Source organism: Procambarus clarkii, chromosome 45 (genome assembly GCF_040958095.1).
Source record: "Procambarus clarkii isolate CNS0578487 chromosome 45, FALCON_Pclarkii_2.0, whole genome shotgun sequence".
Taxonomy (NCBI): Eukaryota; Metazoa; Arthropoda; class Malacostraca; order Decapoda; family Cambaridae; genus Procambarus; species Procambarus clarkii.
This window is the reverse complement of record NC_091194.1, coordinates 2,600,697-2,616,057: the sequence shown is the minus strand read 5'-3', so window position 1 is coordinate 2,616,057 and position 15,361 is coordinate 2,600,697. Positions and strand designations below refer to the sequence as shown.

General features: G+C 35.6%; 1 protein-coding gene across 7 annotated transcripts in view; it reads left to right on the top strand.

Annotated features, from left to right (window-relative positions):
* The window catches only part of LOC123769888 (probable E3 ubiquitin-protein ligase HERC1), an 87,721-nt gene that overhangs the window by 15,946 nt on the left and 56,414 nt on the right, over positions 1-15,361 (top strand). For 6 of the 7 annotated variants that reach the window (XM_069301149.1, XM_069301152.1, XM_045761315.2 and 3 more), the window contains exons 14-23: positions 4,668-4,850; positions 5,374-5,534; positions 6,491-6,625; positions 7,128-7,256; positions 7,623-7,779; positions 8,110-8,277; positions 8,888-9,125; positions 11,624-11,790; positions 12,442-12,565; positions 14,698-14,883. In XM_069301149.1, coding sequence (XP_069157250.1) covers positions 4,668-4,850; positions 5,374-5,534; positions 6,491-6,625; positions 7,128-7,256; positions 7,623-7,779; positions 8,110-8,277; positions 8,888-9,125; positions 11,624-11,790; positions 12,442-12,565; positions 14,698-14,883 — 1,648 coding nt within the window. The remainder of the gene's footprint in view (positions 1-4,667; positions 4,851-5,373; positions 5,535-6,490; positions 6,626-7,127; positions 7,257-7,622; positions 7,780-8,109; positions 8,278-8,887; positions 9,126-11,623; positions 11,791-12,441; positions 12,566-14,697; positions 14,884-15,361) is intronic. The other variant, XM_069301150.1, reaches the window with a different exon arrangement.

Genomic DNA, 15,361 nt, shown 5'->3' with positions numbered 1-15,361 from the left:
GAAAGAGGCGTCTTTATGTTCAAAACTGGTTATTTTTAATAATGTTCTTCGGAAATTGTGTATATGATAAGTAAAGTAGATGCATTTTTCTTATTGCATAAAGTTAACAGACAAAAAATGTACAAATTAGATTTGTATAGTTTATTTGAAAAGTTTTTGTTTGCAATTTATTGCTGATGAGTACCATATTTCTGGCATATAAGATGCACGCCAGTATAATGTGCAATTCATATTTCACAAGGATATGTTGTGAAGAAAAAGCAATTTTGTGAATCCTCGGACATTGATTGAAAATGACTTTAAAGTACAGCTTCCCTATTGCTATGTTCTTTCACTTAAGCTCTTAAATCGTACTTAAATTTATTGTTATAATAATGTGTCCTATCTGCCAGAAAAAAATGGTAGTTTATAAACCAGTTTTTTGTGCATTAAGAATGCTTCTGGGTAATTATATTTTGAATAACATTTATAATACTGCATTTCTTTGGTTTTATTTTGTCTAGCTATTCATGCATGTTTTTCTTTTCATTTTCAATGGTTGCATGTGCATGATATGATGTTCATTATATTGTACTTTAAAACTTCTCCAGCACTTGAGATTAATTTACTTTGTAAAAATAGGATTGTGGCTCTGGAAGTATGTGTCAATATTCGCAGTGGTCACCGTTGGTTGAAAGTAAACATGCTGTTTACCATGTAAACAGCATGTTTACCATGGTTGCTTGTTGAAGGGTTTAAACAATGTTTAAACCTAAACATAAACATTATATGTTTAACCAACAGTGCCAACTGGGTTAATGGGTTGCTTTATTCTCATTATCATCAATTTACCCCATCCTTTCGCATAATGTGTAAATTTTTGTATGGAATTGACCAATCGATAAAAAATGTCATATTAGTCTAATTAAAGCACCATAATACAGTAATGACGTTTTCTAGGCATCGACCTTTTTAAGTTAGGTGGGTTGCTTGGGTTTGTACAGTGATATATGCAAAAAAGTTAGTTTTACATAGTGGCAAATCAAGAGAAGAGGCTGTATCATTACCATGTTATAGTGTACTTCATTCACTTGGAAATTGGTAGGAAAATGGTTTATTGATTGGCGTATTTTTTTCCTATAGGCATTATTGAACGAGCAATTTGCTTCTGTTGTCTATTCCATTTCAGTTAAATAAGTTTTTCAATGTTTAAGATAACTTTTTGTGGAATGCATTTCAGATCTTACATTATCTTACATTACATTCAAATAAGATTTGGGATGCATTGAATTATGACAAATTCAGTGCTTGCCTTTGAAGAAATCAGTCTGTTTATTATTTGTACTTAATAGGGGGAGGTGATGTATGATGTATTGTATAGCAGCAAAGTTGCTGGAATTACTGTAAGTAAATGGTATCACTATTATATTCCTGACTAATCACTTGCAGACGACTTTTTCTTGACTTGACGAACTACGTGTATACATTTTATATGGTATCACATCTTGCATGCAAATATGTATATACACACACACACATATTTATATATATATATTATAGACTGTAATAGTATGATGTAGCTCGCTGGGTTATTTATTTTTGTTCTTGGTTAACCCTTTGGCTGTGATGCTATTTGTGCTTGCCCATCATTTTAAGGGTCAGAATGTAACCCCAAACGACTAAATTTGAATACTTGTTCCATTATATAACTTGTAAGAAAAACACCTGCTCCTTCCACTAATCATGCAACCAATAATGATAATGGCAACCATCAAATAACCTTCAAGAAGTCTTCACCAAGCTGTCTAAGCCAAAGGTCAAAGTAGAGTGTGAAAGGAATTATAGCCATTTACTATAGTACTTTGGAGGCATAAACAATTAGAAAATAACACTATCCAAGGGTAAAAAACAAATTGACATGAAATGTTAGTGTAAATATTCAATTTTGTAATTTTGTGGATGAGTTATTTAGTTGTTAGGGGTTTCTTCAATTGATTTAATAACGTATTAGAACAAGGTGCTCTTTCCATACATGCTATGAAAAATATTAATTAATTTTTGAATTGGCATTATGGTATATAAGAATGGCTTGAGTAGCTTAATATCAAAGCATGCATGTTCGTAATGTATAGACTATGATCATAAATACAACAGATATGCATACTTGACAAGGAATTTGATGTATTTAAGGCACAAATTACAGCCAAAAATTAATACAGTACTGTAATGCAATTTCTTTCCTTCACTAATTTATGTTGTTTTCTTGTTGATCGATGTTGTTTAATCATATATTTTTACATTTCTAATTGGGAAGAAGCTTGTTCTTTTCATATTTATTATTAATCATTATAAGACAAAATGGTGAGCAGTCCTGAACAAGATGATGAAAACATTTACATACAAAAGAAATAGCTCCTTACAAGTAAAATGACTTGATATCCTTAGACGTGCTGTATACTGAACAGTGTATTTATTGTATGTTACATGTCACAGTATAAATGGCATGGCATACCTTAACTTAAAACAGAAAACGAAAACAAAAGTACAAGGTGCGTGCTTGAAGGAAGCATAATTACCAATTTTGAGCATTATACCAAGGGGTGATAATGTAGTAACATTAAGTTACTAGTAACATTCTGCTAGTAACATTCACCCCAAGGCCTGGGGTCTGATCTAGTAGGTCAAGATGACCTAGACCATCATTACATTATTTGGTAATGGGATTCTAGGCACATGGATTCAGAGCACATGCATTCACATTCTAGCACCATTTTTTGTGAGTGGACCGCTTGGTGCAGCCAATGGGTTAAGGTGTTTTATTACCATTTGATATACAGTAGTGCAGTTCCATATTTTGCAATGACTATTAAGTACTAGTACATCAATAATATTATATTTATTAAGGTTTGTTTTCTAAGTAATCTTATGCATGATATGACATTTTGGATACTATCCAGTGTTTTTAAATTATGTACAGTATTGCTATCCTGATTGTGTCTTGTGATGCTGTGTCTTATAAGATACAGTATTTCCTAAAAGATATTTAAGTTTTGATTTCTATCAATTTCTTAAAAATTCTTAAAATTATGGTGATGTAATTGAAAATATCTCTTGTATCTAATATTTTGTACAGTAAGTGTTTTATAATTCAATTATATATAAAATGGTCAGTCATAGTATGTTAACCAGACCACACACTAGAATGTGAAGGAACGATGACATTTCGATCCGTCCTGGACCAATCGACTTGAGAATGGTCCAGGACGGACCGAAACGTCGTTGTCCCTTCACATTCTAGTGTGTGGTCTGGTCAACTAAAATGGTCAGGTTAAAAATTATTGGTCCTTAATATACAGTAGTCTATTACAACATTTATAGAGGCACCTCTAAGGGACAGAAAGTATGTTAGGCTTCTTGAGGTCCCCCTAGGCCAATTACTGACCCTCCCCAGGATACAACCCACAACACTTGTATAACTCTCGGCTACCTGCTTACTGTTAGATGAACAGGTGCATTAGGTGATAGGAAACTTACCCAGTCATTTCTGTCCCACTTTGGATTCAAACCCGGAATTCTTGATTGCGAATCTGGAATGAACCCAACTGTTTGCATGTTATATTACGATAATAAAATTGATTTCAACATTTGCACCAGCAGAATTCTTTTTTTTTTAAGCCATAATAATAATCTTTCCAGAATATTATTTTTATTAATTATAATGTCCTTAATTTTAACCCTTAGACAGCACCTATAGAGAAATGGTCATATCCACCTATGGACAAAAAAATTATTCCATCAAATAATTTGTCATTATAAAATTATTAATTTGTATGCATAATGTAAGAAAACACTAAAATGAGTGAATATTTATAGTTTCACTGGGTGGAGGTGCTCTGCATGGCTGCGTCTGGCACTTGTCAACGCCTGGTGCTTGACTTTGCTGACACGTCATGTTTTATCCTCCCATGTTTCACTGATTGGTTTATCACTTTTTTTTTTTGTATTTACATCCACAGAGAGCGTTATATCCATATTTGCATCATACATTTTAAACTCGGACAATAATTGTTTAGCTCATCATATGACAATGACCGCATTCCTCATAGTAACATTCATGATAACTGCATTTGTACCATGAAATGGTAGCAGGATTTTTTTCATGGCTCTAGGTAAACTCCATTACATCTACATAGACCTATTACAGTATATCCATATTATTTTCATCATACATGTAAAACCCAGACAATAATTTTTTAAATTTTCTTATGATAACCGCATTACCCTGTGAATCAACAATTGATGATAACTGCTGTCTAAGGGTTAATTCACAAAGTGGTGCAGACTGTTTCAATAATACATCATAATGGTATGAATAGTTTTTGTTAGGATACTAATGTATAAAATATTAATATACAATAATCATCATTTTGACAGGAATCATGGATGAACAGTATTTAAAATTAAATTTGTAAACCCCTGTAAATATATGATCTTAAAATAGATTTTTACTAATTATCTGGTATAGTATCCAAAGTGTTGCACACTATTTTACTTAATTTTTGGTTTCGAAGTTATCCATATTACATCTTCAAGTGTATATAGTGTTTATTTCATGAAGATCATTATCATCCATCATCCACTGCCTAATCTCTGCTGATGTTGTCTGCCTTGTGTAACTCGCTGCACAGGTCCAGGGAGGTGACAACGCGCATTTTCAGGTATGGGTGTGGGGCACAGGTCCATGCCTTGCCTTAGGATCACCTGAAGCCACCATGCTGAGGCCACGACCAATCGAAGAGCTGGCAGGGTTGCGGATTGTTGACATATCTGCTGGAGATTCTCACGTAATGGCATTAACCCATGAATCAGAGGTGAGAAACACGGGTGTTTGGGGAGCATCCTCAACAGTTTTCTGGTTAACATAGCCAGATTTAAAGTATACTGTATTTTAATTTTGTCTTGGAAAGCTAGGAAAGTAAGCAATAGTTGAAACATTATTGTTAAGGTTTGGCATTAAAACTAATTATTTTGTAGTTTGTGTGCCAAGTATTTTCTAAAATAAGAGTGCAGTGTATGATTTAGATAAGAAATAATGAACATAAAAACATACAGGTTAAATAAATGAGTCCTCTCCCTCAACACTAATATGTTGACACTCTTGCATATGGTGCTGATTGATATAATGACCGTACCCCCCCTCCCCCCAGATTTTGTCTACAGCTTAACTGGATTTTAGCTTATGTACTAGGATTTGAGTTGCCACATGACTCGGTACATAAATGGCGAGATTATATTAAATAGATTTTACAGATTTCAGTATACTTCTAGTTTTTACATGCTAAAAAGAAGTAGATGTAAACAGTATCTAAAGCATTTGTTAATATTTTATTCCAGGTTTATGCATGGGGCTCTAACACAATGGGTCAATGTGGGCAGGGTCACACTGTGTCACCCATTCCACGACCCAAAAAAGTAACAGGACTTGATGTTGCTGTTCACCAGATTAGTGCTGGAACCACTCATTCCATAGCTTGGACTGCCATACCTACTGACAGGCAAGGCATTTTTTAACAATATTGTGAAAGTGCATTAATTTGGTGTTGGTACACTGATGTGTAGGTACAATATTGCAATGATTGCATTATAAGTGTAGAGAATACAGGTAATACAATATTTTGATCCATCATGAGCTATTATCAAGTCATGACAAGTTGTGCTTTATGTCGATCCCTCACACACGTCTTTGTCATGATTTAATGTGTGGGACTGAAATATCACTGTTTTAATTTCATATGTCGGGTTATTATAAGTTTGACCGTGAATGCAAAATGGAATTAAATATGATTGCTTACAGAAACCTGAAAACATTACTTACAAAACTATAAAATAAGTGCTTGCTTCTGCTGAAATATATTATATTTTCATTTTCATTTTGTTCATCTTAAAATTATATGAAGAAGAATAACAAAAATTCTATTACCAGCTTGGTGTAGGTTTGTCCTAGGGTGGGTATTCCAAATATGCCTCAACTGTTTCCTCTGAAGAATGCAGGTCTGATGGTTTGGGTTGAGTACCCTGCTTTGGGTGGCTTTTCAGGGGGTATGTATAATACAGCACTATTATGAAGATATAACTAGAAGATGGAAGAAAAAGAGGATGTGATCACCACTTAAAAATAATAACAGGTATTGACCAAATTGACAAAGAGGAATTCCTGAAACCAGCAACTTCAAGAACAAGAGGACACAGATTCAAGCTAAGGAAACAAAGGTGCTGAAAAAATATTAGAAAGTTTTATTCTACAAACAGAGGGGTAGACGGTTGGAACAAGTTAAGTGAGAAGGTGGTGGAGGACAATATCGTCAGTAGTTTCAGAGCATTAACGACAGAGTACTGGAAAGATGGGACACCACGAACATAGCTCTCATCCTGTAACTACACTTAGGTAATTACTCAATCATTGCTCTTCTGCCAAGTATGTCAAATGTTAGTCCAATCTTCTCTATTTCAGACGTGTGGTATCATGGCATCGTCCTTTCTGTGTTGATCTCCAAGAAGGTACCTTTTCTCTTTTGAGGACTTTTATAGAACTTTATTGCTGCTTTGACGACATGGATAAACCAATTAAACCATTTGCATCTGTGAGGTGAGATATTATGTTAATGGAATTCTTAAAATTATAGTACAGTACAGTACTGTGCTATATAGGAGAAATTTAGGGAGTTGCATATTATTATTTCCAACATTTATGATTTTGTTTTGTTTACATTTACGAGAGCATGCAAGTGCAGGCAGTCTTGTACAGCACTGTACTGTATTTCACTATGCAGATTTGTAATGAGGTAAAAAGGTTTTATTGTTTATTTGCAATTATGAGGATAGAAAAGTACAGTGCAGGTGGCCTGCAATTTTCCATAGAACATATAGTATTGCTTTACACAGTTACGAATTTTTGCAGGTAAGCATTTAGCGAATTTTATAATATGTTTGTTAGGTATTAATAGTTTGTTAGGTATAAAGGGATGTGAGGAGATTCATAGTTAATAATGTAGAATATTTAAAGGAGGTTTTGAAATATCATGGAGTGTTGGATTTGGACTATAAGCGATATGATAAAACGTTTTCTCTCAAAATTGTTCTTTTTACAGGGATCAGGAGAAGTTTGTATTACTATGTTTACAACTGCTTAACACCCACTTATCATTGGCGTTGACTGGAGGCATGACCCAGGCAGTGCTGGGATCCCAGGCATCACCACTCAGGCAGTTACTCTTCAGGTGTGTTGAATGTCACAAAGGTTAAATAGCTACAGTATACATTTTGTTCTCCTTAACCCTTAATGACTTGGCAAATTAGAAGTCCTACATTGTGGTGCTTATGAAAAGGAAAAAAATCTTCATGTATTGTTGAAAACTATTCGGTGATGTTTGGAAAAATAATAAACACATTCTTCTCATTGTAGTCTGAGCATAGTGAAGGGTTGAAACCTGCAAGACGTCATATTTAAATGGGCACACAAAATTGTATTTGGAGATTTGGGCACAGGAAGTAATCACAGAAAATGATTGGAGCCATATAAGGGTTAAGCTTGTATATATTCTTGTTGTTTGTTGTTATTTAAACTTTCTTTTCTTAAAATACAGACTAGTTGATGCGAAGTTACCTCGTGCTATAGAAGCTGGAGTATGTGAGGGTCTGAGTTCCCCATTGCTTCTGCCGCCCCTGGCATCGCGCATGAGCCTCCTCTACTGTCTCCTGCCAAAGTCACCGGAAGACTGGGGACGACTGTCTCGTGGACAGGTACAAATTAGTGTTTTATAATTGGAAAATTGTTTGTTTCTGACATAATTTCATGTGTTTATTAGTACTAATTATTTGTTATATATAAAGTATGTCTTGTATTGTATTTTATCCATAATGGAGGTTGTCGCTTTTGGAACATTTTCAAACTAAATGTTTTCCTCTACTGTATATTTTGTTCATATTGTATATATGGTGTATGTTGGATATTATGCATTATAATAGTATGAAAATACATATAGTATATTTATTATATATTAGAAATTAAATTAAAAAAGTTAACAATTCTGATATTTTATTGCAATTTCTGTCACTGGTCAATCATTGCAGCGTCTACAGTTGGGTATTTTAGTGGTGAGTTTAGAGGACCATAGTCATGTTGCAGCACTGCTTGGCTATGGCTCTCCCGACGATGCTCCAGCCATGTGTCACCACGCCTCGGCCACCTTACCCAGAGACCTGATGCACACACTGCTTGCCAACCTTAGATTCCACACTGTGAGTGTTTATTCCTTTGTCATTTTTCCTTGGAATTGGAGACATTCATAGTAATGTGTGTGTGTACTTGCCTAGTTGTGCTTGCAAGGATTGAGCTTTGGCTCTTTGGTTAGTGTGTGTGTGTGTGTGTGTGGGGGGGGGAGCACATGTGTGTGAACACACATGTACACATACACTATGGGAGTAAATTTAGAGGATACAATTACAGGGAAATTTCCCTCCAATGACCTTAGGTGGAATAAATTTGTTGTAGCCATGTGTTTCACTTGCTGCAATCATGCCCAAATCATAGGAAAATGTCCCAAAAATTTAGTAATTTTTCATGATGGCAGATGTTTTCATAGGCCTCAAATACTGATTGAAAAGACTGTGTACCTGTGGGAGGTTCAAATATTATGTAATACCTGAAACCTCACATAATGTTATCTTTATTGCAAAACAAAAATGTAGCTTTGTTTGTATCCATAATAGAAATAAAATCAAATTAGTAGTGAAAAGCATACTTTTATAGGAGCTTAAAGATACTAGCTACCTTGGAGAGTTGTACATGACAATATGAAACTGTATCTTCCCTTTGCTGTAGTACTTAAAGATATCAATTCTGTCTTAGGAGCATCAGTTGAACCAGATCCTCGAAGAAGAAAAACCAGGTAAAAAAGTTGTTCTCAAAGTTAAGGTTCTCGCTTCACAAGCTGTAACTCAAGAAGAAAGTTTATCACACAAGGACTCGGAATCTCATAAACCACAGACGCAAGATGATAAAGACGATAATTCGGAAATCCTGGAATGCACTGCGGGTCCTCCAGAACTGTTGGACCTTCACCCTAAGTGGTTACCACCTGCATCAGGTACGCATGGTACCTTACCTTGCCTTCAACAGGCAAGCATGGTATCTTAGCTTTCCTTCCCTTCCTTTCCATACCCTTTCCTGAAGCAGGCAAGTATGGTATCTTAGCTTTCCTAACCTTCCCTTCCCATCCCTTCCCATCCTTTCCCTTCCTTTCAACAGGTAAGCAGTGTTTTAGCTCTACTTTTAATTTGTGGAACAAATTACATGGTGAAATAATAGACGTGGAATTGCTTGAATCTTTCAAGCATTGGTTAGACATATACAGTATATAAATGAGTTTGGTGGATGTAAATTGGAGCCGCTTTATATGGGCCACTTGTTTCAAGTATATGTTAGACAATATCTTTGCTTAAAGAAACTATACATTAGACCTTGGGCAACCCTCCTCCCTAGGGGGGAAAAAAAACATCAGTAGGCCTGTCTCCATTATAATGCATATAAAGGTTTTTGTATTATATTAGTGTAGTGAAATGTCTTCATAATAATCCTAAAGCACATTTAGGTAAGTATAAATCCATCATAATCCAGCTTACTTCAAGAATATATTAAATTCAATATCAATATCATAACAATATGACAATTATTGGTTGGTGCAAAAAATTTTTAATGACCAGGATTTTCACACTTAAACACGACCAGTTTTGTTTTATAATTTTGCAAGAAAAGTATATAATTCATTCTCATTTTGACCATGACATATGATAGAGCAATCATTGGCAAACATTTTGGTATCAAATTTATGTAATTACAATTATTATTAAAACCAAACATGCAAAATGATTGAGAACATTCTCAGGAGCCTGGTAGGGCAGAAGGATACTGATGAATAGACTACAATCCTCCCTCACCCCCCCATGCTTGTCTGTCAGCTGACTGCTGCTTGATCATGCCCAGCGTCTTATACTGCAGTCATGCATCATAAATTTTCAGTCAGATGGAATTGAATCATCAGTTTTTATTACAATCTTAAGCATTCATTGGTTGTGCGCACAGTGACCCGGGGTGGCTTTTTGGTCTAGCGTAAGATTTAAAACGCCCGCTGGGCTCACATCCACTTCTTCAGATGTCCAATAAACGGACACCGTCTTTGGAAAAATAAAAAAATTGTGGGCACCCCTCCTGGGTGTGAGGACTTCAGCACTAACACAGCAACCATGGTAGCTAATAGTGCTGCATCAGCTCACAGCATCGCCATGCAGCTTGTGCCCACAGCATCACTTAATGATGACAGAATATATAAGTAAATGCAATTATTCATTGATGATAGTGTCATAGAAGACCCTGACAGTGAAAAAGATTATGTACAAGGTTCAGATAATGGTAAACTCAATTCCTGCTGATGATGATCCCATAGCGAGGCAGACAGTCACAGCAAAATCGTAAGAAAAATCAATAGGAGCCATTAGGAGGATTCAACCCTGTACTCTGGGTTCTTCCAAGCAAACGCCTTAGTCTACTTTACCACGACATGGTCATGGTGTAAAATGTGTGCTTGGGAGCACCCAGATTGCAGGTTCGAATCCTCCTAATGGCTCCTACTTACTTACTTATTCATGCATAACATTAATGCATGAATGAGTTTAGAGGACTCTTTAAAGTACAGTAATGTGATTTCTTTGTGCACACAATCAGGTGTTTAGTTCTTTGATGCATCATGCAATAAGACATGCCTGGGCTCAGTCGATTAAGGCAGTGTCTGGGATGCTCCCGGACGCAGGTTCGAATCCTCGTCACGGCCCTTTTGGATTTGTTCATTCATATTCAGTATTTAGTGACCAGGAATCTGATGATAATAGAAGACATTTTGCTTAAGCTAGTGATGTGTGTAGTATATCAAGTTTGCACCTTAGTGTCAGGTGCCGTTAGCAACTGACAAGTGTGTGGTGCCAGGCTGATCCTGGATTAGTAGTTATGAGATTATAACACTCAGCAGAACTGCTCACTGGTTTGTATCAGTGCATAAACATGTAGATATTTATATATGTGTATACATACAGTCTCATAATAGTAAAAGCACTTATATATATAATATAGTATATAATATTTTGAATACAAGATATACAAGAATATAATATTTTGCACATATTAGTGACATGAATCTATGTGTGTATTTTATTATATTTTTTTTTTTCAAATTTCAGTATACACAAATTATACAATGGATATGAAGAGTCTCATAATTCATCCTTTGATTTTTCTAGCTAACACTAAATTTGATAGGTTATACTTCCTAAGCTTTAGGTCATCAGAGATCATTATTCCAAATCCTTTAAATGTTGCTATCCTACTCTGGGCAGGTTTTATTTTTATTTTGTATGTGGTATTTTATTTGTGGTGTTCATTTTTACCATAGCTAAGGACCTGGACTTTGTCTCTGTTAAACATCATGTTACTTTCTACTGCCCACTTTAATTGCCAGTGTATCCTTGATTTGTTAACAGTGATAAGATATGACTTTGCTATAAGATTTACAAAGTGCTGAGGTATTTTCTTTAGGAGTTGATGGTGGTGATGAACAGAGCAGCAGCCAGGACGAGTGTGATTCTGCACGGCAGTATATAGATGCTCAGCTTGGAGGGACTCACCCTCAGCACCTTCTTCGGCTCCTCTCCAATCTTCATTCACACCTTCTGGCATATTGCACGCATCACCAATTTGAGGAGGTATTTCTCAGTATATGAGTGTATATTGTTTTGTAAAGTTAATATGTTTATGCAGATAGTAAGTCACAATAACATGGCTGGAAATTAAACACTCAAACCACACAGCTGAAAAGAAAGAAATGGTGACTTTTCAGTCCATCTCAGACCAGTATCAAGTCCAGGATGGACTTGATAATGGTCTGGCATTGAAAATACACTTTGAACAATGATCTAAATAGAATAGTCTTCCATTAATGAGATTGCATTTTTTTACACTAATGAATTATATGCATTAGATTTGTTATCTAGTGATGAAATTATGCAATTACCTTATTATTTATAATTGTTTTACACTAAATTTTTTGCATTTGAAGCATCAAGGTTTGTAGATTCTCAAGAAAATTGATAGGTAATGTGTCTTTAACTAAGCGTACCCACAACCCTCGAATCACATCATTTTTAGGTCTGTGACACTTTTCATCCAAACTTTTATTTTTCTTGAAGCTTTTTCCAAAAATAGATTTATACATTCTGTTTAAGGTTGCAAGATCAAAAAGTGGAAATTCTGGTTCTTAATAGATGTGCAAAATTTAAAAAGACAGATGTGTGTTATACTGTACTTGTTTATATACAGTAGGTAGGAATATGACTAAATGTAACTATCACCGTCAGAATTCAGCAAGTATGCGGCTGTTATATGAGCACTTGAGCGAACTGTTTGAGATGTGTGGTGTACTGCTGAATCAGACCTCGAGACTTCTTGCTACCCACCCTGGCTTGGCTCATCTCATCCATGGCAAGTATTTCTAATGTAATTTCTTTGGCTGCTTTACTCATGATTCAAACAGTTTTTAGTAGGAAGAGTATCACAAATAATAGAATGCCATTTTTTCTTGAACAGTAATGCTTACACAATGAAATGGCAAGAATGTGATGAATCTGTGAATAAATATTGAAGCCGTATGATGGAATCAAACACGCATACCCAAACTTCCCAGGGGCGCACACATTATCAACCAGACCATGATGGACTAAAACTATCTCGGCAAGGAGTACTACCTGATTTTCATGGTAATTACTTGAGTGTAGTTATAGGATGAGAGCTACATTCATAGTGTCCAGTCTTCCCAGTACAATACTCTTTCTCTCACATGACACTTTGATACTACTGATGGGTTTGGCATCCACCACCACCACCTCGCTTAACTTGTTCCAACCGTCTACCACTCTGTTTGCAAAAGATAATTTGATAATATCTTTTGGCAGTTTTGTTTTCTTAACTTGAGTCTGTGACCTCTTGTTCTTGAAGTTGCTGGTTTCAAGAATTCTTCTTTGTCAATTCTGTTGATTCCTGTTATTATTTTGTATGTAGGGATCATATCACTTCTTTTTTGTGTCTTCTAGCTTTGGTATATATATAACACCTTTAGCCTCCCCTCATAGCTCTTGTTCTTCAGTTCTGCAAGTTATTTAGTTGAATGTCTCTGCACCTATTGCAGTTTATTAATGTGGTTCTTGAGATATGGGCACCATACAACTGCTGCATATTCTAATTTTGGTCTCATGAAGGTCATGAATAATTTCTTTAATATTTCACCAGTCACCATCTATGTATTTAAGTGATTCTGAAGTTGAAGTCTGTTCCATACACGTTTGTCCAGGTCATCTTGAAGGACATTACAATCATCAAAGTTTCTTTTCTTCACTAGTAGCTTGGTATCATCAGCAGACATGCTCATATAGTTCTGTATTCCTTCTGGTAGATGGTGTTCAGGGATTCAGGCTCAATTCTATTGTACGGCCTCAATATTTATTCAGCGTTACGTACTTAGGCAATAACAGTTTGTATTAATTAGTGTTATAATGATATAATGCAATGCTTTGTTTAGTAATTTATTAAGGCCAGGGAAATGTTAGCTCCTATAAAAGCCTCCCAGCACTGATATCACTTGTGAAACACACAGGACTTTTTGTCATTATCACGATCATCATCACAGGGATCTTTGCAAGTGATCCTGTCACGTATTTAGGGAAGGGAAATAGTGGCGAGTTAATTGTCAGCCTCGAGAGCACTAGCTCACTATAATACGAGGATTGAATCATGACCCGTGAGCACCCCTTGCAGCAAAAATTTGAAGTATGGAGATGTCTAATTATTCCTTTGCAAACTACTGTTAATTGATGAAACTATACTGTGTGCCACTAGGTGAAGCCACTATCACTATAATATGGTCCAAAGGCGCCAAGAGCCTCTCTTTTATTGCATGTCCACCCATCACCTCATAGCTCTCTGGGGCTAATTAATTATTTAGGGTTTGTTTCATAGTGTAGTGTACGTCTTTTGAATGGCTATGAATTTAGCTGTCGGCTACAATGTTTTAGTTTTCATTTATTTTGCTGTTTGGCAATAGTCGACAATATAGTTTGGCTCCTCCTGAGTTGTAATACTTGTGTGATAGTGCCGGTGCTTAGGTTCCCTTACTAAAATGTTACCTTTCAGATATTTGAGCGTTATGATTAGTTCCATTTTGTTATCACAAGCTGGTGCTCTTGGTCGTTGCTTAAGTTAGTGGCCACAGTCCTTCTTCTTTAAATACTTGAGAGGCCCCTTGCAAGGATACCTGTCATGATGAAAGTTATGAGATCGTGGCAGGGTATATGAGTCCTGGGTATCCATTCAGGAACTGGCTTTGGCAGTATCTGAAGGACTGGCATATTGTTTTATAGATAATAATTTTATGGGTAACTAGATTTAGATGCATATTCTGGCTTGATCCCTCAGTGGCTAATTACAGGGAGCCACTGAGGTTTTAGATTTTTAATCTATAAAAAATCTATAAAAAAGTTTACTTACATTACCAGATATTTGTAGAAATATAGTAATAGGCAGAATACAAGTTTGATGTTGGATAATGATTTCTATTACAGATGTTGTTTATCGTAGTGTATGTGGCTGGGTCCTAGCCCATGTAGTGTACGCTTTGCTGCTCTTCCCAGCAAGACTGGTTCGACCACTCTTGGGTCCTTTAAGAGCCATTCTTCCAATTCTTGATTCCACAAACCGAACAATAGCATCTGTGACTTCATTTACTGATCAGGAAGATGTTACTTCAGGTAAGCTTTCAATTAAATATTGCTGTTCACTAAGTCGGTGACAATGGTGGTGTAACTTTATCTTGTACTGCATGTTGAAATCACAAGACTGATGTATCTATCAGAAAATATTGATGCTGTACGAAGGAACCGAGCTTGACATGTCCCCAGGACATGCGTATTTTATCCTGTTGTTAAATGATGTGAAGGATGAACATATCCTTATTAGTGTATAAAAACAAAATTATGTACTTCAGCACAAGACTTGTTTAAAAATGTTGAGCATAATGAATGCATATTTGTTAGTTTGTTCTTACAATTTGACCAGCTTGAAACTTCAAGTTGTTTCAACCTAACTAGAAACGTACTAACCTAGACAACCCACCTAGCCTATAGAAGTCGATATTCATCAATGTGAAGTAGCAGCATCATTGCGATACTTTTAATTAAGTTAATTTCACTATATCACTTGAATTTAACACTGTGGGTGATAGCATCA